The sequence below is a fragment of the Sturnira hondurensis genome, unplaced genomic scaffold (assembly GCF_014824575.4).
Source record: "Sturnira hondurensis isolate 20B ecotype Veracruz unplaced genomic scaffold, ASM1482457v3 Scaffold0005563, whole genome shotgun sequence".
Classification (NCBI taxonomy): Eukaryota; Metazoa; Chordata; class Mammalia; order Chiroptera; family Phyllostomidae; genus Sturnira; species Sturnira hondurensis.
The window spans coordinates 3,035,775-3,059,607 of NW_028078194.1; the positions used below are offsets into that span (position 1 = coordinate 3,035,775).

Sequence of the window (23,833 nt, forward strand, 5' to 3'; positions counted from 1 at the left end):
CCACATACCATATATTTTTTACAGTTTACAATTTCAAAAACACTTCTTCTCATCTCATTTAATCTTTTATGTGCTCATTTTAACAACATACAAGAATCTAAAGGAGCTCCTCCCTGTAAACTAGTGTTTGAGATGACAATATTAATCTCAGTTTTCATAAGCAGAGTATGAATCCAGAGGAAGTTGAGTGACTTGCCCTGACTAAAAACCAGGTTCTCCTGACTCTGAGTCTAGAGTCCTTTTTTCTAAACCATAGCTACCTGAAAAGTCAGGACCATTTCAATTCATGTGCCTAGTCTTCTTTAGTATTCAAATGTTTATGTTACTAAGTTTCTGTAATGCATTTGCCTCGATCGAATTTCATTTCTTTTTTTATGGTAGGACTTTTTTTTCGAACTTTTCTACAATCATCCCTAACTTAGAATCATCTATATTCAGACTTAATGGAATATTTGTAGTTTCTGCATTTAAATTATTTGTTCACTTATGATCCTCAGGGATTTAATCTGACCTCCCAAAATAACAGTTGTGGTTCTATAATGTTTTAAAATATCATAGTCCTGGTGATTGGAGTAAATCCAGTTTTTCCTTATAGTCTGTACCTATTTTAGTTACAGTCTCTGTTCTTTCAGTATAAATGGAACTTGCTTCAGCCAACTGTTGACATCACAGTAAAGAAAATACAGCTAGTTTTTCCTCCTCTGAAAGAAGAAAAAAATTGTCAATCTGTCTCTTTAGCATAATGTATTTAAAGCACTTTGAAATAGTCAGCTAGCTGTACAGCCTTTCACAGACTAATCTTGCCCCATACCTATGCTATGTGTACCCACTTTTAGTACATTGACTTAATTTCCCTTTTTTTCCCTGGCTTTCTCATTCAATACCACAGCTTTCGGTATTTTACCTTGTAGTCTTTGTAACTGGCAGAGTCTTACATGTATAGAACTAACTTCTTTTTTTTTCATTTTTTAAAATTTTTATTTAATTCTTGTTCAAGTAAAGTTTTCTGTCTTGTATTCTCAGCCCTGCCCCCACCCAGTGCTCCCCACCTCCCTCCCATTTCCACCCCCCACCTTAGTTATTGTCCATGTGTCCTTTATACTTGTTCACTTGAGTCCTTCCCCTTTTCCCCTGTGATTCTCTCCCCTCTCCCCTCTGGACCCTGTCAGCAGGTTCTGCATTTCAGTGTCTTTGGTTACGTTTTGCTTGCTTGTTTGTTTTGTTGTTTAGATTCCTGTTAACAGGTGATATCTTATGGTATTTGTCTTTCACTGCCTGGCTTGTTTCGCTCAGCATGATGCTTTCCAGTTCCCTCCATGATGTTGCAAAGGGTAGGAGCTCCTTCTTCCTTTCTGCAGCATAGAATTCCATTGTGTAAATGTACCATAGTTTTTTGATCCATTCATTTACCGATAGGCATCTAGGTTGCTTACAACTCTTGGCTATAGTAAATCGTGCTGCTATGAACATCGGGGTGCATAGGTTCTTTTGGATTGGTGTTTCAGGGTTCTTAGGATATACTCCTAACAGTGGAATTGCTGGGTCAAAAGGCATGTCCGTTTTTAGTTTTCTTAGAAACTGGCAGAGTCTTACATGTATAGAACTAACTTCTTAACCACCCATGGTATTCCATCTTTCAACGGGCATTTTTGTCATTAGGTCAGGTTCCACTTAACAATTTATTAATAAATGTGGTGAATTACTCCATAATTGTTTCTTGTGGATGAGTCTCTACTCCCTGGTGTGATTTTAATTAGTAGTCCTAGCAGGCAGGGATTATGCTTTAACACATCCTTTGTAAAGATCCCTCCAAGAAGAAACGGAAGCAAGAATACACAGAGTATGTTTCCAAGTGTGTGCAGTCATTCGGCTTTTCAGTCAGTATTTATTGAATGTTTTCTGTTTGCCATCCACTCTGCTAGGGATGCAATGTATGCATTGTGCTTACACACTAGTAGGAGGGTCAGACCAGTAAGCCTGATAATCCAAGACAGTGTGATGTGGGACTTCAGAGAATTAGTGTAAATTATTATGTAGGTCTGTGGTGTTTGTAGGTGTTTGTAGGAAACTCTTAAGCAGCTTTGAGGTATCTGTGAAGGTAGCCTTTGAGATTATCTGATACCTAAAGGATAAACAAGAGTTGGCCAGATTTAACTTGGTGGGGAGAGGCGAGGGGATTGAGACCTGGGGCTCATTGGAGAGAATACCCACCTCTCTAGCTAGAGGGTAAGAAGGTTTGTTAAGGCTACAGCATGGAGTTCGAGGGAAATACTGTAGAAGTGACTGGGATCCAGGATGGGCTTAAGTGTTTGGCTTTATCACAAGTTTTTGTTTTGTTTTGTTTTCTGTTTGGGTTTTTTTTTTAAACCAGAGAGGAAGATGATCAAATTTCTACAAATTTGTAGTTAGAAAGAGTCTCTGGCTGTACCATGGAGAATATTTTGACAGAGAAGAGCTGTAGGGAGATTGCCGATGGTCCGCTGAAGTAATGGAAGGTAGAGATGATAGTGAGTAAGTGATCTAAACCAGGGTAGGTTAAGTGGAAGGATTTGGAAGACATTTAGCAGAGAGAGTCCTTGAGAGTTATTGATTGCAAGAAAGGGCAATTGGAAGTCCTTTAGTTCTCTGTTCTCCTCCTATCCCTCCATCATTTCTTTTAGGCCATTCACATATTCTGAGCTGTAATATCCATGGCCATAAAATAAGTACATTTGGACCTAGTAGGACACTTTAAATTTTAATATATTCTCAAATCTTTGTAGTAAGATATTTAGAATACAGAGGGTAGTTTTATGTTAGAGATATTCTGTGTTAAAATATTAAATAGCATACTTATATAAAATAATTTACAATAATGAAAAGGTCATATAATTTATTATTTCAGGGAAATGTAAAGATATAATCCTACTGTTAAAATGTTATGCCATTAAACAGTTCATTGATGATGTATTTATTAAATAAGGAAGGAATGTGAACTTTTCCATACAGAATTACCCATCCATTTGTCCAGTCTTGATGGAAATAAAAATCTATACATAAAATACAAAGTAATGAAAACATTTGTTAGGTAAACAGATAGTTCCAAGTAGTTCCAAGGTTTATCAAGGGCCATTAATGGTTCCCAGGTGAATCTGGATCAATGACCAACTGGAACAAGTTATTGCTTTCAGATTATGCTTCTTTGGTAATAAATCACCAGTGTCCAGTTCCCCCCTCAATACCATCTAAGCATTTATTTCCTGCCCTCTCCTCATCCATTCTTCTCTCCCTTTGTTCCTTTATGTTCTTTAAGTTAATTTGTTTCTTACCAGACCTCCCTTAAATTCTTAGACTTGAGAAGTTATCTTGAGAGGTGTAAATAATATGGAAGTGGCACCTTAGTTTGGGTCTTGGCTTTACCAAAATCAACTCTGTGTTTATGAATTTGCCACTTCTCAGGATCTTGGCTTCTATATCTGTAAAATGAGAAAGCTGAAGCAGATTAGTGATAAGGGGACTCCCACCTAGGATTCTTTTATCTGCCTTTTCTTTTTCCTGGTCCTGCATATCCAGTTGCTTCCAGGCCTTTGTTCTCTTGAGGGTCCCACTGATACTTGAGATTTGTTATCAGAGCCATCCCCTCATATTGAAGCTTCTATGGTTTGTTCCAGCCCTATCAGAACCAAGGGACTAAAGAGTGAGTTACTGCAAAGCTGTCCCAGGGGAAAAGGAGAGGCAACGTGGCAGCTGAAACTCTTACGTTTAAATGCTTAGAACCTTCACATAGGTCAGGAAATTTGCCCCTTCGTAACATTCTCTCTTGCATTTTTTTGTCGTTATTTTTATTTAACCAGATAAATGTTTGAGGTTTTTATTTTATTTTTATTTTTTTCTTGGAATGGGAAAGGCAGAATGGTTGCTAAAGAGGGAAAAAGAGAAACCACTGAACGTTTTTTACAAATCTTGCTGCCTCTGGAGACACAAGGCACAGATTTCCTTACATAGGTTGTAATTCTCTCCGAAGTCCACCATTTTCATTTTCAATTACAGCAGCCCACCTCCACATCTGTCTTCAGGTACTGCTCTGTAGCATCTTTGTGACCCCCTCTCTCCATTGCCAATGTAAGTCCTAGTATCCATCCTCGAGCTCATTTCCTCAGTGCTAATTAACCCCACTTATAATGTTGGTCAATAATCACATTTAAGCCCCCCTGGACTTCATTTAGTGTTATCCTTTGAAAATATATTTAAAATAGGTTAATGTGCAAAATAAGAAAATACCAAGTTGTATAGTATATGTTGTGACATATGTATGGTAATATCTTCCATTACATATTTTAAATGCACTAGTAATAGGGTGACTTTTCACATATTGATCAGTTTAGTCTCCAAGATGAAAGATCTGAAGAGTAATGTTTCAGCTATAAACTCATTTGATCTGACTTGTTTTTCATTCTCATTGTGATTGCTGTGACTTACTCAAGTTGACCCAACTTGGAAATGGGCATGTTGGCTTAAAAAAGACCACCCTTGCCTTAAAAATGTGGTCATTGATATTAGCAGCTGTTTCAGAAAATGTATTGCTCTAGCTGTGATACCAAAAATGGTAATTTTTAAATGTTATGTCCACTCTATACAGTTGAATTATGAACTGGATATTTCAAGTAGCTCTCCTAGTCTGCTTTTTGGTGTATTTTAAATTTGAAATGGATCTTTGAACCTGTACAACTGCTGGATTAGCAGTTAATTGAGTTCATTGGTTTGTCACTGGAACCATCCTCACAGTCTAACACCCTGGTAATAAGGAAGGTGACTCCAGCCAATTGGACATAAAACAAATAATTTGCATTAGCCCCCCCCCAAAATACTATCAACTCCCTAAACATCACTGCTCTCACTTCTACAGAAGCAAAGATGATGCAGTTGCAACATCTTTACCTCTTTACTTGAAAGCTGCCTTTTGCTGATTCTTTTTGCCATGTTAGTTTTAACTTTTTAAACTTTTGTTCGTTACTTTTGTTTTACGGGTGGAGACCACACTGTTTTCCCTGCTACCCTGGAATTTACTGGATTGCAGTCTTCTAAGAAGCAAAGAACCAGGTCTAATTTGTGTTCAGCAAAATAGTGTTGGAGTAGACACTTGTAAGTTAGTAGAACACAGAATAATACTAAATGACTTAGACGAATCTTTTAATGCATGCTTTTGAATACACTTTTTGCAATGAATGGTCTTTTGTAGATCTCAAACAAAAAGTTATCTTTTTTGTTTTCTTTTGACCCTTTTAGTCATAACTCTTTACCTTTTCAGTAAGCCCCCCCCCGAAAGTGCTCCTGCTTGTTTACAGTTATCAATGATCGTGCTGTCTGTACCCAACACAGAGTAACAAGTTAATGATTTTTAAATAAGGTGCAAATCAAATGACGTGTTGTTGCCCATTCAACCCGGTAGGACTGGCTTGGGGAAGATGCAGCCCAGTAGACAATTTCTCAGGGTGACCCATTTTCAACACTGACTGATAATTTTAAACCCGCCAGGAAAACTATACCAGATATTGTTATGATGAAGACAACTGGGATGCGTTGGTGGTGGAGAGAATAAGAACCAATAAAAAATTTGCCCAAAGCTACATACTTGCCGACCAAAGCCCCAGCTGCAGGGCGGGCGGGGCGTCCGGCACCTGCGTGGAGCGCCTGCCGGCGGGCGTGGCCGGCGGGCGTGGCTCCGGGGGCGTGCCCGGGGCGTGGCCAGCCAGTGGCGCCGGCGGTTGAAAGTGGGTGGAGTTGCCCTTGGAGGCGGCACCGGCCCTGCGCCCCGAGGCCCGTCGCGCCCTATCGTGCCGGAGCCGAGTGGCCCCGCAGAGCCGGCGCGCTCCCGCCTGCAGGGGGAGGGTGGACGGGGCGCCGGCACCGGCCAGGCCGCGGCAGGCGCTGTTTCTCTTTCACTTTCCTTCCCGGTGAGGCCGGCGCGCTGGAGGGCGAGGAGCGGCGGTGGCGGCGGCGGCCGCGGGGTAGGTACTGGGCGGGCTTGAAAGTGGCCGAGGGGCCGGGACCTCGCCGCCCCCGCACCCCCAGTTCAAGTTTGGACCGGGTGGAGGAACAGCACCGGCACCTCCAGGCACCTGCCGCGGCCCGCGCCGGGTTGAACCGGGAGAGTTCTGGGGCGGGGGTGGCCGGCCGGGATGTGGGGACTTCGGAGGCGCGGCCTCCCCTCGGGGCGAAGAGAGCGGCGGGCTGCGAGCGCCTGGCCCGGGAAGAGGCGGCGCGTTCTCCCCTGTTTGCCGGGGCCGGCTGAGCGGCGGCGTTCGCGGGGCCGGGCCACCTGCGGGGCGGGCGGGGCGGGCGGGGCGGACTTGTGCTTGGACCGCCCAGGGCCGTACTGCCGGGTCCCTCCGCTGGACGAGGCGGAAAAGTTCCCTGTCGCCGCTGCGCTGTCACCGCACGGACTTGTTTGCTTTCTCTTTTGGTGACAGTGGTGTGTTGCTTACAGTGTTCATACTGCCCCAGGTCCGGATCGTGAGTTTCCTCTTTTGAAGGACTTTCTCTTACTTGGAGCTTTTTGGCAAACCTACCTGTGGGAAAGACAGCGCCCTCAATCCCAGTGTATAGAGGGAAATGCGCAGACGGAGGCGGGGATATTAAATGCTTTGCTGAAGGTCATGCAACTCTAAGGACCAAAACCCAGAGCTCCGTGTGTTATGTTCCCTTTCTGCTACACCCTGCACACAATGTTCCGAGCTGATGAGAGGATTAAACGCAGAACCTGTTCCTTGCACATTCTCAATGGCGATATGTGGATGGAATGATGCATTTTACTTTTCCGGTTACTTTATGTATGCTTATCTATGACTGAACAGTTAAGATAGGGAAACCTATCTTAATTCCTGTTTATAGAATTAAACTTAGGAAAACAGCTTTTTCACGTCGGGTTTTCTAAGAAGTTACATTTATTATAAAAAACCTTTAAAACTTTTTTTTTAAAAAAGTAACCTTATATACAAGTCAGCTATGCTGAATGTGTCTGGAAAAAGATTAGTGACTTTCAGTTTTACTGTGAGCTAGTTTCATATGTATTGTCTCATTTAATCCTCACCACTCTTAGGATGCTGACACGTTTTCATTTTAAGGATAACCTCCCCCCCCCCCAGACTTAGGATAAATAACACTGCCCAGGTTATATATACATTTACTAAATTCAATCAGTTTCTATCAAGGATTTTTGTATCTAATAGAGGAGATGAAGAGTAACTATAAGGAGAGTGACTAATGGGAGAGAAGTAAGGGATAAAAACTACAGAGAGGTTCAACTAAGGATAGCATTGGAGAAGGGTTTTTGTAGGATCTAGACCAGTGATTTTCAACCTTTTCATCTCATGGCACACATAAACTAATTACTACAATTCTGCAGCACAACAAAAAATATATTTTTGCCCATCTGACAAAAAATAGGTATAATTTTGATTCATTCACACAGGATGGCTGTTGTCATTTTTTTGACAGTCTAAGAGAAGAGAGGTCACTGACCCTGACTACCAGTAAACAGTCAGGTATTGCATGTTTTAAATATTCTGAGAGCACTGGTTGAAATCACTGATCTAGGCGGAGGAGAGGGAGGACAGTTGAATGAAAGGCTCAGGCCCTGCAGAGTGGACTGTGGGAGAGAGTGATCATTTCAGTTTGCCTGAGTGTTGAAGGGTATGTTAAGGTCAGCCTGTGCAGGGTCTTATATAACAAGCTCCAAAATTTGCACGTTTTTCTATTTGTAGAGGAGACACTGACATTCTTTGTCATTCTTCCTTTGACATTCTTTGCCCATCTAGAAGCAGAATATAAGATGGACTAGCGGTATGGGTGAGGTAGCTGTGGATGGAAAGGAAAAGGACATCAGCTTAATTTGACAACAGACTACTTGAGGGGTACAAAATGGAAATACGGACCATTTTGATGGGGACAATAATGACTTCAGTTTTGAATCCTTTAACTTGTATCGCCAGGAACTCTTAATGGAGCAGTCAGCAGATAGTTAAAAATCATTACTGCAGATGTGAAGTTGTCAAAACTGGAGTTGATAGCCTTGGATGTCATTGGTGACATCAAGGTGAGAGTTGAGGCTTCGGGACTGGATTAGTTTGTCATTATTCTGAATTAAAATTTAGCAGGTTTACAAATTAAGGATAAAGTGAGGGAAATGTTCTCTTCACCTGTTTACCAAATTTGGAACATGCAACACTTGGCTGCTAATATGATGGTATTAGTATAGTATCAGGAATTTAACATTGTTTTCTTCTCATCTTTGAAGTTGTTGTGGAAACAGATATGGAAAAGCAGAACCACCAAAAGGAGTAATGACCAACAATTTCATGACAGACCTGGATGCTAGTTCTCATGCCTCAGGCTATTCAGTTGGGAACTCCATACCAGCTCTTGAGATCAGACTTTCATCCAGTACTCTTCTTTATCTGAACTACTGAAGGCAGTCTTAGTTAACTACGAATGGCTACCCAAAGGAAACACTTGGTGAAAGATTTCAATCCTTACATCACCTGCTATATCTGTAAAGGGTATCTGATCAAGCCAACTACGGTGACGGAATGCCTTCACACCTGTAAGTAACCTTTTATATCATATACCCATCCGAAGTTATGGGTTACACTTGCTCTTTTAAAATCACCATGTTTTGTTTTTATCTAGTTTTTAACTTTTAAAACAATGAGTATTCTAAGAATTAACTTTAAATATATTTTCAGGATTATCTTTGTCATTGGGATACCAGTGGCATGAAATTTTCTTTTGTTATTTAAATTCTCACAGTTGACTTTTATCTGATTTTTAAATGTTCTAAAAATCATAAGTATATCATTGGTTATAGTTTTTTAAAAGATTTTATTTATTTATCTTTAGAGGGGAAGGGAAGGAGAGAGGGAGAGAAATATCAATGTATGGTTGCCTCTGGTGTGTCCCCTGCCGAGAACTGGCCTGCAACCCAGGCTTGTGCCCTGACTGGGAATTGAACCGGGATCGTGTGGTTCACAGGCCGGTGCTCAATCCACTGAGCTACACCAGCCAGGGCTGGTTATAGTTTTTAAAAAGTATTTTAGGTTTGTAAATTTTTTTTATACTGAAGGGATTGATCTTCTCAGAGGTTTTGTTAAAGTATGCATACTTTAATCCATTTTTTTAAATACTTGATTGAGGTAAGGCCGACTCACAAACAGCTGTAAGTATTTAATGTCTACAACTTGAAGAGTTTAGAGCTAAGTACAGGCTGGTGAGACTGTCACCACGTCTGTGCCACTAACACTCGTCACTTCCCCCAGTTCGCTCCCGGCCTCTTATTATTTATTATTATTTTTGTGATAAGAACACTTAACATTAAATAAGTTTTCTTAGCAGATTTTAGGTGCACAAAACAGTATTGTACTCATAGGCATCATGTTGTACAGTAGATCTCTAGGACTTACTGGTATAACAAAAACTTTGTATCCTTCAACTAATAACCAGCAACCTCATCATCACCTGGAAACTTGTTAGAAATGCAAATTAGCGGGCCCCACCCCAGTGTTACTGAATAACCAACTCTGGGAGTGGGCACATCAGTATGTATTTAACAAGCTCTCCAGGTGGAGAGCAAGGTGACAGCTACCCAGGGGTGTAGGGATTGAGCAAAAAGGCAAAAGGACTCATGGATGTGGACAACAGGGTGGTGATTGCTGGGGGAGAGTGGGTATAAGGGGACTAAATGGTAATGGAAATGGCAAAAAATACAATAAAGATTTTTTAAACTCTACAGGTGATTCTAAAGGACACTCAAGTTTGAGAATCATTGTAAGATAATATCTGTGGAATTCCTAACAAGTTTCTTTCTTACCTGCCCTATTAGTAGAGAAAGAGAAATTTTTATAGCCACTTATGCCATGATTTTACATACTTTTTGGTCCTGCCAATATGAATTTATTTTTCTATTTCAATGAAAGTAATTCCAGAACATTCTAGTTTAATGCATATCATGTACACAAAAGTAGATACTTTATGTATGTACTAGATTTCACTTTAGCTTTACAGTAACCTTGGGGAAATTTGGAGTAGATGTGGGAAGAGAGGGTGTAAAGTTTTCATTTTGTGGTTGTGGAAACCTAGAGTTAAGTAACTTGCCTGGTATCACATCTAATGAGTAGTGGACCTGTATTTGCCTCCAGAGCTCATGCTCTGAGATAAAATGGTTTCTCTCTCTCCCTTTTTTAATCCTGCTTTCAGCTACACTCCATCTGCTGAACTGGCATGATACTATACGAGTGGTTTTAAACAGGAGCACAAAATAAAATCACCTGGAAATAGTTAAAATGGCAAATTTTATATGTATTAAATTAAAAAAGAGAATGACCTAGGAGCTGTTTAAACGTATACATGCTCAGAACTCTGCCCAGAGAGGTTTGGTAGGTGTGTGTGGAAGTCTGAGCAGGTATGTTTTGGAAAACCTCTCCAAGCGATGCTGGTGTGCACTCCTTTGGGTATTACTGGCCCGTGCGGTTCAGTGGGCAGTTAACTGTGAACTATCTGGAAGTACTAAGTCGTTGTTGCCCTGTATCATTATTTAACTTGAACAATTACAGTTAAATATCATCCAGCAGATATTGAATACTTACTTGTGCCATGCACCATTCTTGGCATAGAGGGTACAGCAATGAACAAGTTAGTTTAAAAAAATAAAAATCTCTGCTCTCAAGAAATTTTAGGGGAAACTAATAATATGTGCCACATTAATGATAAATGCTAGGAAGAGGAACAAAAGCAGCTTGTAGATAAGAGAGATGGGGTTATTTTATATAGAATGTCAGGGTTGGCCTCTTTGATATAATGAGATATGAACAGAAACCTTAAGGAACTGAGCTCTGTGAATGTATGGGAAGAGTATTCTAGGCAGAGGGAAAATCAAAAAGCCCTGAGGTAGGAATTCTTTTGGCAGATTCAAGGAAGAACGGTTAAAAGGCTATTGCTGCAGGTCAGCTGAAAGATTATAGGACCTTCACCTTGGGTGATGATGTGTGAGATGGAAGTGGGGAAGAGTGATTGGACTGCATGCATTTTGGAGGAAGAGCCAATAGGACGTGGCAAGTCTCGAGTGGGGACTTTATCTTATACTTCCATGTTTCCCACTGTACCCAACATGGCACCCAGACCCGGTCTGCGGTCTGCTTTGTTGTGCTGCTTCTAACATTTGTGCATCGCTTTTATATTTGAATGTCTCTAGCAATAACTGCCAACTCTGTTTGGAAGATAACAAGAAGAAAGCACAAATTCTTTTTTCCCCCTACCTATTTATTTATTTGTCTATCTTTAGAGGGGAAGGGAAGGAGAGAGGGAGAAAAATCTCAATGTATGGCTGCCTCTTGTTCATCCCCTGCTGGGAACTGGCCTGCAACCCAGGCATGTGCCCTGACTGGGAATCAAACCACGATCGTCTGGTTCGATCGTCTGGTACGTAGGCCCACACTCAATCCACTGAGCTACAGCGGCCAGGGCTCCCCCTACCTATTTAATATAGGTTTTATATCTGTTCTCAAGGAAAAAGTATTTGGGACATAATGAAATCCCAATTTAAATGTTACTTCTTTGGAGGAAAACCCCAAAATTCTAGAAGTATAAATAATCAGTTTATAAGCAAAGGTTGTTTATATTTGCAACAGCAATTTAAGGTGTAAGGGGGTAGTGACAGTTTAACTGCACCAGTCATTTTGGCCTGAAAAACCCCTTGGAAGTCATCAAGCCTCTTTACTGAGAGAGAATGAAAGTGACAGAAGTGTAATTAAAAGACAGTGGTAAATCACAAGTGTGGCCTTTTATCACCAACAGAAAACATGGAACAGAGTAAATGATGGAGTCAGGGACTCAACCCCAGTGTCTAAGGAGACCTGAGGGTTCTGTAGTGCCACCCTTTATGCGCTTTCCAGTCCTTGGATTTCTATTTTTTTTCTTGTTGTTTGTAGTTATATTAGGGCTTATAATTCAAAAATTACCACACTTGCAAAATATTACCTTATTTATATTGATAAATAGTACCACAAAGCAGTGTTCCTCAGTAATTGGTTGGGGCTTTGATGTTACCTGGCTTTCTCGTGTGTCATGTGGGATGGACTTGTAATATTGTGACTGGGAGCAGTATGGGATAGAGAGTAAGATGGCCAAATGGGACAGAGGAAAAGGAGAAGCACTAAGTGACATTTTGACACCTTGTAATATTTTCAATCTTGATTTAGTCATATAAAAAGAATATCTTACTAAGATTGTACAAAGACTGTAAGTTTATGATACTGTAAGTAAAGAGTAGTTCTCTTTATGAAAATTAATTAGGAAGTTTGAAATATATAAATGGAGCTTTATTACTGGTGAGCAAAACCAGGTATGGAAATCAGTCCTTCTGGACTTCCTGGTCAAGTGAAGAAAGACCGGGAAATCAGTTAAAAAATGTATAAGATAGCCCTAGCTGGTGTAGCTCAGTGGATTGAGCACGGGCCTGCGAACCAGAGGATCGCGGTTCGATTCCCACTCAGGGCACATGCCTGGGTTGCAGGCTGGTTCCTTGCAGGTCAACTACCAGCAGGGGACACACAAAAGGCAACCATACATTGATGTTTCTCTTCCTCTCTCCTTCCCCTCTAAATATAAATAAATAAATAAAATCTTTAAAAAATAAAAAATAAAGTAAAAATGTATAAGATAAAATTGAATGTTGATAAGTGTGATGAAAATAGTGAAACAGAATGATAAAATAACAGGTATGTGTCAGGATATGGCAGCAGAATGGAATGCAAGGGAAGGAAATAAAGTGTTTTCTGAAATTCCTAAAGCCACAGGTCTCCGGCCTCTTCAGGCAAGGACATTAATTTGGGGGTCTGGCTGCAGCACAGGTGCATTGCGGTGGGAAGGAGGGATCATGATTGGGTCTCCCATTGGGACATGGATAAATGAATTTGCTTTACTCTTTTTTCAAAATACTCTGCAAAGGCAGTTAAACTCTTTTTCTCATCAAATCAGAAAGGTTGTTGCCCTCCCACTCTTCTGTTGAGAAATTCTGGAGCTGACACTGACTGGCTTCCCTGTGTATGTAGCAAGAAGGGTGGAAAGGAACGGCGGGGTGGCTGGCTGCAGCAGCCTTGACATTCTCAGCAGCCCAGCTAGGTGGAAGAAGAAAGGGGCCAGCCAGCGAGGGGGCGGGGGAGGCGGAGAGGCAGAGCAGGCTGCCTCCTGGGTTCCTGGCAAGGCGTTGGGGGGGACTTACAGCACCCTACGAACACCACTTCCCTTTGGCAGGCCAAGGACACTCTGTAAAAAGATAAAAATTTTAAATGAGGTAAACATTTAAAACATGAATGAGTTTTTAGTTTTAAATAATCACTTAGCACTAGAAGAACTAAATCTACATCGACTGTGGTTAAAAGTCTATAAGATAATTTTAATTATTCAACAAACCTAAGAAAATAAACATTCATACAATTATTACATTTTTAAAAACAATTAGATGCCAGGCACTTGCTAGCCACCAGGGTAGAGTGGTTAAAAAAGGATAAACTTTGGACTTAATCTATCACTCTATCAAGCAAAACGTCTCATAAGACAAGAAGGCATTTCTGCACATGTATTTGGATCTGTGTTTTTCTTTCTTTGTGATTTCACGTACTCTGAGACAGCAACTACCTATGCCGATCTCTCCCAGATCTTTATTTCTGGCGTAGTCCTTTCCTCTGAGCTTCGCAATCCCACGGGATGTCTGCTCAGATGTCCTGAAGCTGCCTGGAACTCAACATATCTACAAATGAGTGAGTAGGATTCCAACACTCAGTTGGCCAAACGGGAAATAGGCTTCACACTTGAGTCTCTTTACCCTCACTACCACAATAGGGACAAAGTCCTGACTGGTCCCTCTCTTTAATATCTCTTAAATCTGTCACTTCACTTCCTTCCCCTGTGACTGTTTGTTCTAGCCTTCATTACTTCTCACCAAAGTCACTGCGGCCTACTCCTAACCAGAATCAGAGTGGTGATTTTTTAAACATTTTACTGTCTTCAGCACTCTTTAGCTGACCCAGAATTTCCTAAAACTAAGCTAGTACCCTCAGGATAAATTAAAGCTAAAGATTTACCCTCAGGATAAATTAAAGAAATCTGTCCCACCTTCCAAAACACACTTGCAAATAATTAGTTTAGCAGCTTGCTCTGCTTGGAATATACTTCTCCTATATACGTGGCTAGCAGATACCCATTCTTCAAAAATCATCTTCACATATGCCACCCACCTGCTACCATAGACACACTTGGGTTAAGTATATTCTTAGTACCTAATACTTGAGTGCTCAGTAAAAGCCTAAATGAATAAATAGCCAGTCAGTCCATTATTTTACTGTGTGTTTTTTCCTTTCAGAGATTCAAATGCAGGAATAAGTAGCTTAAAAGGCGTGTAGACAGTGTTGTTTGGGACTTAACAAGTTTTGAAAAACTATCTTCTAAAGTATATAGGTGGGAGTCTTGTGGGCCTTAGGTAAGGTGAGGGAGAGATGCTGGGCTGGGGACTAGAGATTGGTGGCTTTAGATTGAGGGATGCTCTTGCACTAGGGTCCTGAGAAACTTTTTGAGGTTACTTAGAGTGTATTTGCTGGTGGCCGTATAGGTGGTTGACTTAAAATGGAAGACTGTTCACATCAACTGAGAACAAAGGAGCTTTGTTCCAGCAGTTAAAATGTGAAGAATACAGTGTGTTGATTCTTAATTCTCTTGTGGGTAAAAGTCTGCTTTAAGAACCTAATGATTCTTTCCTCAGGAAAAAAGAGAAGTTTTAGACATAAAATTCCATGGTACAAGACAGGATCTCTTCATTTTGTCCTTTGAGAGATTATGGCATGAATCCCCTAAGAATGAACTTTTTGGAAAAACACATTGTTGTACTTAGTGTGTGTGTGTGTGTGTGTGTGTACACATTTAATTATTTTTAGAGCAAAGGGAAGGAAGGGAGGAAGAGAGGGAAACATTAATGTGTTGTTGCCTCTTGTGTACCCTGCTACTGGGGACCTGCCCTGCAACCCAGTCATGTGCCCTGACTGGGAATCGAACCTGCAACCCTCTGTTGTACTTAGTTTTTAACTTACACAAAGACCAAAGGTTAATTGGTAATAGATATAGTTGACGTGACAATTAAGGAACTTAGTGATTTTATCTGGTGATATGGGAGATTGAAGGAATAACTTAATCCTAAAATACTAAAATTTAAGTACTACCAACCATTTATTTTTTTGAACAAAACTTATAAATACACAAGCATTTGAGTTATGGAAAACTTTCGATGCATCGATACTCGATGTTTAAACATCTTATGCTACATATACTTACTGTTCAAGCTGCATTCACCAGACGAGCAGCATCCACCAGCAGCATCACTTGGGAACTTGTTAGAAGGGCTTATCTGTGGGCTCCACGGTAGGGCTCCTGAGTCAGAATCTCTGGGGAGAAGGCCAAAAAGCTGTGTAAGGACAATTCTTCGGGTGATCCTGTGGTGCACTGAGGTTTGAGAAACACTGCTCTGGACCACACATTCTTAATACTAGCATTTCCTGAACTAGGCAGTTTGCACTTTTAATCACGTCGTAGTTAAATGGCAATGAAAGATTAAGCTAATGGATGTCATTTTATTGAATGTCATACATGGGATCATGAACTTTACTTTCATTGTCATAATCTTCCCAAGGACCCTTCTAGTTAGGCAGTATTGTTTAGTCATTCAGCAAATGTTTATCAGCACCTGCATTGTGCCAGTTTTCATTCTGGCCAGTGGAAACGTGACAGTAAACAAGACAGATGTAGTTTGTGCCCTCCTAGAATTTGTTCTATTAGGAGAGACAGGTAATACACAAGTAAACAGTGTAACTTCAGATGCTATGTGTATCAAATGCTATGAGGAAAAATAAAACAGAAGAAGGTATTTCTTGAGAGTTACCATCTGAACAGAGACCAAAATAACAGGAAGGAGCAACCGATGAGGTTTGGGGCCAGAATATTTCAGATTCCTATTCCGGTGTTTTCCACAGAGACTCCGAAAGGCTAAGGAACGCAGCTGATGAACGTGAGAGCTGGGTTCTGAGTCCTGGATGGCTGACTCAGACACACCTTCATACTCAGTTGTCACTTTCCTAGTTTTCTTTCTGCTTGGCTGTATTTTCTTTTCTTTTTTTTATTTAATTCTTATTCAAGTACAGTTTTCTGTTTTATATTCCCTGCCCTGTCCCCCCCGCCCCAGTGCTCCCTGCTTGGCTGTATTTTCTAAAATTTCTTTAATAACATGTGAATTTAAATTGTATATAGAATTAGCCCCTTTAACTATGTTTTCATGACTGTATACCTGCCTCTCTCTCTATACACATAAATACATATATACATACCAAGACATGATTTGAATGTATTATCGATCCTAGTAAATAGCCATTATAATGAAGAAAACATATAAATTGAACGTTCTAATAATGTACTCTTTATAAAATTTGATCTTTAGAGTCAAGACTTTTTTTTAGAATAAAAATCAAAGGTCTATCAAAGTTTTTGATCCCATCAAAGAACTGTTAGAACTAATGAATGAATTGGGTAAACTTTCAGGATACGTACTCACTACAGAATAATCTATTGTGTATCTGTGTGCTGACAACGAACTACCAAAAGAGAAATGGAGAAAACAATCCCATTTGTAATTGCATCAAAAGGAATAAAATATTTAGGAATAACGTTAACCAAAGACATGATAGACTTGTGTATTAAAAACTGTAAGACATTAATGAAGGAATTAAAGAAGATACAAATAAATGGAAAGGTATTCCATGTTCATGGATTAGGTGACTTAGTATTATTAAAATGTGTCCATACTACCCAAAGCAATGTACAGATTCAGAGTAATCCCTATCAAAATCCCAATGGCATGTGTTTATAAAAATAGAACTATACTAAAATTTGTATAGAATTTTAAAAGACCCCGAATAGCCAAAGCCAAAGCCATCTTGAGAAAAAAGAACAAAACTAGAGGCATCATGCTCCCCGATTTCAAATTTATCGTAATTAAAACAGTGTGATATTGTCATAATAACGGACACAGATATCAATGGGACAGGATAGAGGAGCCAGAAATAAACACACATATATGCTCAATTAATTTACAGCAAAGGAGCCAAGAATATAGAATGAGCAAAGGATAATCTCTTCAATAAATGGGAAAATCAGCCACAGCAAAATAATGAAACTGGACCATTATCTTATACAATAAACAAAAAATGAACTGAAGATGGATTAAAGACTTGAAAGTAAGCCCTGCCCAGTGTGGCTCAGTTGGTTGGAGCATTGTCCCATAGACCAAAAGGTCACTGGTTGATTCCCAGTCAGGGCACATGCCCAGGTTGCTGGTGTGATTGCCCCTGTTTGGGGGGAGGCAGAGGAATAGGAGAAGGCAACCAATTGAATTGTCTCTCTCTGTCTCTCTCTGTCTCTCTCTGTCTCTCTCTGTCTCTGTCTCTCTCTGTCTCTGTCTCTCTCTCTTCTCTGTCTCCCCGTCTCCCCGTCTCCCCCTCCTCCCTGTCATCCTCTTCTGCTCTGTTTCTCTCTCTCTAAAAGCAATAAAAAATATCCTCAGGTGAGGATTTTAAAAAAGGCTTAAAAGTAAAACATGCCTGAAACCCTAAAAGTCCTAGAAGAAAATGTAGGTGGTAAGCTCCTTGTCATAGGACTTAGCAATGATTTTCTGAATCTAACACCAAAATAAAAAATAAACAAGTAGTACTATATCAAACTAAAAAGCTTCTGTACAGCATAGGAAACTAGCAACAAAATGAAAAGGCAACGTTTTGAATGGGAGAAGATAATTGCAAATCATGTATCTGGTAAGTGGCTAATATCCGAAATATAGGAAACCGATACAACTCAATAGCAGAAGAACAATCTGATTTAAAAATGGGCAGAGGATTTGAATAGACATCTTTCCAAAGCCATACATATGGCCAACAACAGGTACATGAAAAAGTGCTCAGCATCACCAATCATGAAGGCAATGCAATGAAAACTATAATGCAGTATCTCCTCACACTGGTAGAATGGCTGTTACCAAACAGAGGCGGCATCATGTTGGTGAGAGTGTGGAGGAAAGGGTGCCCTTCCGCACTGCTGGTCGGAGGATAAATCACTGTAGCTGCTGTGGAAAACAGGACAGAGGTTCCTCAAATATTCAAAATTGAACTGCCATATGATCCAGCAATTTCACTGCTGGGGATTTATTGAAAGAAAACAAAACACTAACTTGAAAAGATGTATGAACCCCCATGTTTATTGCAGCATTATGTACAATAGGCAAGATATGGAAACCTGAGTATCCATCAGTGGATGAATAAAGAAAGTATGGTACACACACACACACAGGAATATTACTCACTGATATGGACAAATGAAATGTCGCCATTTGTGACAGTATGAATGGACATTATGCTAAGTGAAATGAGTTAGAGAAAGACAAATAATGGCTGATTATGATTTCTCTCGTAGGTGGAATCTTAAAAAAGGTTTTAAAATTCCACACTGATAGATACAGAGAATAGATTGGTGGTTGCCAGAGGTTGGGGGAGAAATGAGTGAACTGTTTTTGTTTTGGGGGTTTCTCTTTTTTTAGTTTAAATAAGTTATTTATCTTTTTTAAGAAAAAATTAAAGGCTTAAGTGGAAGTTATATTAAAGCCTCAGCGGGTAGAGATAGAATGTTTTAGGGTTGTACTAGAAATGAGTCTGCCGGTGTACTGAGGTTACATGTTCCAAACAGTGTTTTGGCAGTAACTAGTCACTCATTCATGAAAATGATTATAGTGCTCATTTTGATGATTCTTTTTAAATAAGGAAGAATAATTATAGGTCTTAGACAATCTAGGTGTCATCTATTATTAGTAATAATGTTAAAGAAGAATTATGTGAGATGTGTTCTTCTTTTAACTTTTGAAACTATGCCTTAGATAGTAAAGAATGTTTAAACAGTTGAGCAAAGTATCATAGTGGATGCTAAACAACAAAAGTAGGGGATAACAGATAAAAAATGAAATTGTCTTTCATATTGGCTTCTGAGAATAAATTAGATCTGGATCAGAGTGAGTTGGGACTGATATTATGATGGATTGAAAGAAAATATATGACCTCAAACACATGTTCAGAATTAGAAGCCAGGGTCAGTGCAGGTATGTTTAAGAGTCCAGCAGAAAGGCTGACCGTAAACCTTAAGAGTAAGTAGAGTCTGGTCTGTACAAAAGACAAAGATAATTTCATTTCAGTACTTTAAAGAATTTTCATAACTACTGATGCTTCATAACACTGGTTTTTACCAGATTACTATATTATATTAAAAATTTAAACACCAGTGAACCAAAGCTATGTTCCCTCAGAGGCTCAACCACTGACATTTCTTTACTCAGTTAATAGAAAATAATTATTGCATTTTATAAAACTAAAATACATTTTAGTTTATATTGAATTAACTCATTTTAGTTGTCAAAAAATTAGTAAACTCAGATTTTCTTTCTGTGATTTGAAAACATGGGTCAATTTCTGACTTGACTAAAATAGTACACTTGTGGGTCCTAGAACCTTGGCTCCCTTTGCTGTCCCTAACTCTGTGTCCTCGTTTATTCTTCAAGTATTCACTTAGCTCCTCCTCCTCCAGGTACAGTTCTGGGTACTTGGAATTCATTAGACAACATAGTAGGCAATAAGTAATATGATTGGTATAGAGAAAGTAATGTGAGTGGTATAGAAAAAGGGAGAGCCAAGCTGGGTAAGAGGATTAGGGCAGTCAGTGGGAAATTGTTACAATTTAAAATAAGCCTCTGTTTAGGGTAGACCTGGTTACAAAAGTACCATTTGACCAGATTTAAATAGGTAAAAGAACTAGGCATTTACAAGTCTGAGGGAAGAATATTCCAGGTACAGGGAATAGCAAGAGCAAAGGGTCTAAGACAGGCACATGCTTGACACGTTGAGAAATGGTCAGGAGGCCAGTGTGTCTAGACAGCAGTGAGCAAAGGAGAGTTCCGAGGGGTGACAGGAATGGATGTGGGCCCCAGGCACAGTGTGCAGCTCTCATAAGGCCGTTGTAGGAATCTGGCTTTTCCTCTGAAAGAAATGACCCATTCCAGGCAGGATTTTGATAGAGGAATGACATTACCTGATTTAGGTTTGAAAGCATCACTCTGACTACTGTTGAACAGATTTGGTGTGAGGCTGTTGCATAAGTCCAGGCAACAGATGATGGTGGCTTGCACCAAGGTGGCGGTGGCGGTGGCAGTGGTGGTGATAAAACCGGTTAGATTCTAGTTATATTTTGAAGGTAGAGCCAAATTTGCTAATGAACTGCTTAGGAGTTGTGAAAGAAAAAGGAGTCAAGGAGTTAAGTCTGTCTTTTGAAATCTTTTAAAATATTTTTATTTATGCTATTACAGCTGTCCCCATGTTTTCCCCCTTTGCTCACTTCCACCCAGCTCTGGAGTTAAGGCAGTCTTAAAGGATATCTGTAAGAGTTTGGTATGAGAAAGTTGAGGGATAAAGATGTCATCAGATCCTATAGGAAAAGTTGATGGCCGTTTTTTGAGACATCTAAATGGAGATGTCTAGTTGGGAGTTGGACATGTGAGTCTGGAGGATATCAGCACGTAGATCATATTGAAACGATGAGAGTACCGAAGGAATGAGTACTCACTTCTAGAGGAGAGAAGAGGACTGAGGGTGCAGCTCTGGGGCACCGAGGAGGAAGAGTCAGAGAGATAGGAAGAAAACAAAGTGTGGGATCATGGGAGGCAAAGCACACACGTAGTGTGGAGGAGAAGGGGTGATTGAGTCAACTGTGCTGAGTAAGATGGGACTGAGAGAAGACCACTAGATGTAGCAACACAGAGGCCGTGGATAATCTTGTCAAGCAGTTTCAATGGAATGGTAAGGGGTGAGAGCCTGCATAGGTGTGAAAGAATGGAACAATTTTAAATGTCCTGGTTTTGATGATTGTGCTATGATTGTGTGAGTATTTTATCTTAAGGTTTAAAAAAAGTGAAAAAAAGAATGGGAAGAGGAGAATTGGAGGGAGTATAGGTAGCTCTGAAATGGAGTGGTAGCTGACAAGGGAAATGGGGTCAGCAATTTTTGTTTTAAGATGAGGCATATGTTTGAATGTTGATGGGAATCTTCAGCGGATAGCAAAAGACTGACGTGGGTGAAAGGGAAGAACGCTGGAGCCGTGTCCTTAGGTTGCTGGGAGGGGTCCAGAGTGGAGGGTGACTTCAGATGGGCACGTGGAAGTTCTGGAAATAAGCAAGAGCACTAAGTATAGATGCCAGTCGTGTGGTGGTATGAATTATCTTTGTCTCAGTTTTTTTACTTTCGTTTTTAATAAAATAGAAAGCGAGGTCATCAGTGGAGAGTGAGATTGGGGGAGGATATGTTGTGGATTTGAGGAGAGAGGGAAGGTATTCGGAGATCATAATGGACTTGCAGCGGTGAGTATGCCTGCCTGGCGGATGAAGGGCCCACTCTGCGTTCATAGTCATGAATTTAAGGTGAGACACCAATCAACACAGTGCATATTTTTCTTCCACAGCTACAATCTTGTATAAGCAGAGTATGTTGGATTTAGCCAGGATTAATAGTTTAACTGAATCAGTATGATGAAAAAGAGAGGTAGAAAAGTTGAAGTAGAGAACAAAGTCTCTAAGAGTATGTGTAGGGAGATGATTACTCTGATGCACCCCAGCATTCGTATTGATCAGGAGGGGTATGAGGGCGTGGCTGCACTCGGCAAACCAGCAAGCTCTCCCCGAACCTTAGAGTCCCCTTAACTCCTTAAGCCTGGACATTTGGTCTCCTGGCATGCTTGATGTAAGATCCTCTGCTTTGCTGCCTGCTCCTCTGTCAGGGTGAAACAAAGGCATTCTTCTTAGTAGAAAGTAATGCTATCCTTGGTGTTCTCCATGAAATTGCAACTCACGTAGGCCTTCAAAAGAAATGTGCCGTTTATAACATAAGAGAAGAAAGGTGTTTATTAGTTCCTAACACAAGTAAAACCAGGAAGTACTGTCTCATGGAAGCACATATTCTGGAAAACTCTTGTGAGAATATTGTCAGTTTCTCCTGTAAGAATATTTATCAAAATCAGGAAGTTGATGCCTCTTCTCTTTGCAGATCACTACAGTTTACTTGTAGACTCTTAGCAGATAAGAGATGAAGTTTTCCAAGCAAACTGTACCAAATGAGTGTTAACCAAGAAGAGCAAATACAGTCGGTGACAGTGTTTAAGGGAGGAAAAAAACACACTTCTGTGTTAACATAAACCCAGTGCGTTAGGATGATTTTAATAAAGCATTTGATCACTTTTAATAAACAGAACATTACTAATGAATGACATCACCAAAGGCATGAGAGAAAAGACTGTTGTCTTATTATCAATGATAGCAGAATTAGTGCCCAAGAAGAGAAATTTGTGTAGATTACTTTGCATCCTCAGAGCTGGGCAGCTAGCTCTCTGATACACAGAGGTGTGGGTATATCCAAGAGAGCAACAGCAAACGGTCCTTGTGCCCGTTGTGGAGAATACCACCCTCCCCAGCCTCGCAAGACTTGAAGGTAGAGATGTAGGATAGCCTTCTGTTACACTGTGAAATCAGCATGCAGTGGTACTTCAGAGCAGGTGTAAAGCGAGGAGACAGAATACGGTAGCTCCTAGACCAGTGGGACTGTGCTGGAATTGTGTTAAACACGTAAAGTTAAGGAAGGAAGGAATGTGTAGTGGAGAAGTGTTGGTCAGTCTTGACCCTCCAATCCAGAAAAAGATGTATCATACATGCAAATATAGGCAGTTCCCATTCAGGTGAAGCAATATGTAGAAAATACCATGCTTGAGTTGTAAGGCTGTATCTCTAGGGTGGTCATAGCTGCAGAGGATTAATCCCAATACATAATAGACATTTCAAGTTCCATTAGCAAGATCGTCTGCCATAAGATACATATCAAACTAATCAGTCTGTTGCCATTTAATATTCCATAATCTGATTCTCCTTGTTATGATTTTATGTTCATCCAGTGATATAATTTGTAGTTATAGCTACATTTACTGACTCTTTGCAAGTTACCATACACTAATTTACACATTTTACATATACTTTTAAAAGATTTTATTTATTTTTTAGAGAGAGGGGAAGGGAGGGAGAAAAAGAGGGAGAGAAATGTTAATGTGTGTTGTTGCCTTTCACGTGCCCCCCATTGGGGACCTGGCCTGCAACCCAGGCATGAGCCCTTTCTGGGAATGAAACTGGCGACCCTGTGGTTCACAGGCCAGGGCTCAGTCCACTGAGCTACACCAGCCAGGGCTACACATTTTCATATATTATCTTACCGAATCCTTACAAGAGCCCTGTGACATAAGTGTCCTTGCTATCTCCCTTGTATAAAGAAGTACAGTAATGTGCCTAGTGGCAGAACTGAGGTTCAAATCCAGGCAATGTGCCTCAAGGTTGTCCTTTGTCCAGAGCAGTTGTGCTGCACTACCTTGGCCTCTGCGTTATAGGGAGAGGGTATGTTAGTCCCATCTTCTTTGGATTGTGTTTTGTCCTGTGACAGTGATTTTCTAATAGTGAATAGTAAAGTGACTTCTGACTATGATTAGGTAGAGGTCCAGATATTTGAATGGGTCCACCTGTCAGAGGTACTAGTCAGTGAGGATTTTGTGGCCAGCTCCTGGCCTCCTCTGGCCAGGATTTCCCAGTTATCTTTTGACTTTCTTAGTGGAGAGCTTTGCAAAGTTAGAGTCTCATTGCCACTCT

At 40.3% G+C, this 23,833-nt stretch overlaps 1 protein-coding gene across 5 annotated transcripts in view; it reads left to right on the forward strand.

Moving 5' to 3' along the window:
* PCGF5 (polycomb group ring finger 5) overlaps positions 1-23,833 on the forward strand; it is a 113,367-nt gene that overhangs the window by 45,226 nt on the left and 44,308 nt on the right. The window contains exons 1-2 of one of the 5 annotated variants that reach the window (XM_037047331.1): positions 5,803-5,987; positions 8,291-8,581. In XM_037047331.1, the coding sequence (XP_036903226.1) occupies positions 8,470-8,581 (112 nt within the window). In that variant the 5' untranslated portion in view covers positions 5,803-5,987; positions 8,291-8,469. Of the gene's footprint in view, positions 1-5,802; positions 5,988-8,275; positions 8,582-23,833 lie in introns of those variants that run through there. The other 4 variants (XM_037047330.1, XM_037047327.1, XM_037047329.1 and 1 more) reach the window with 4 other exon arrangements.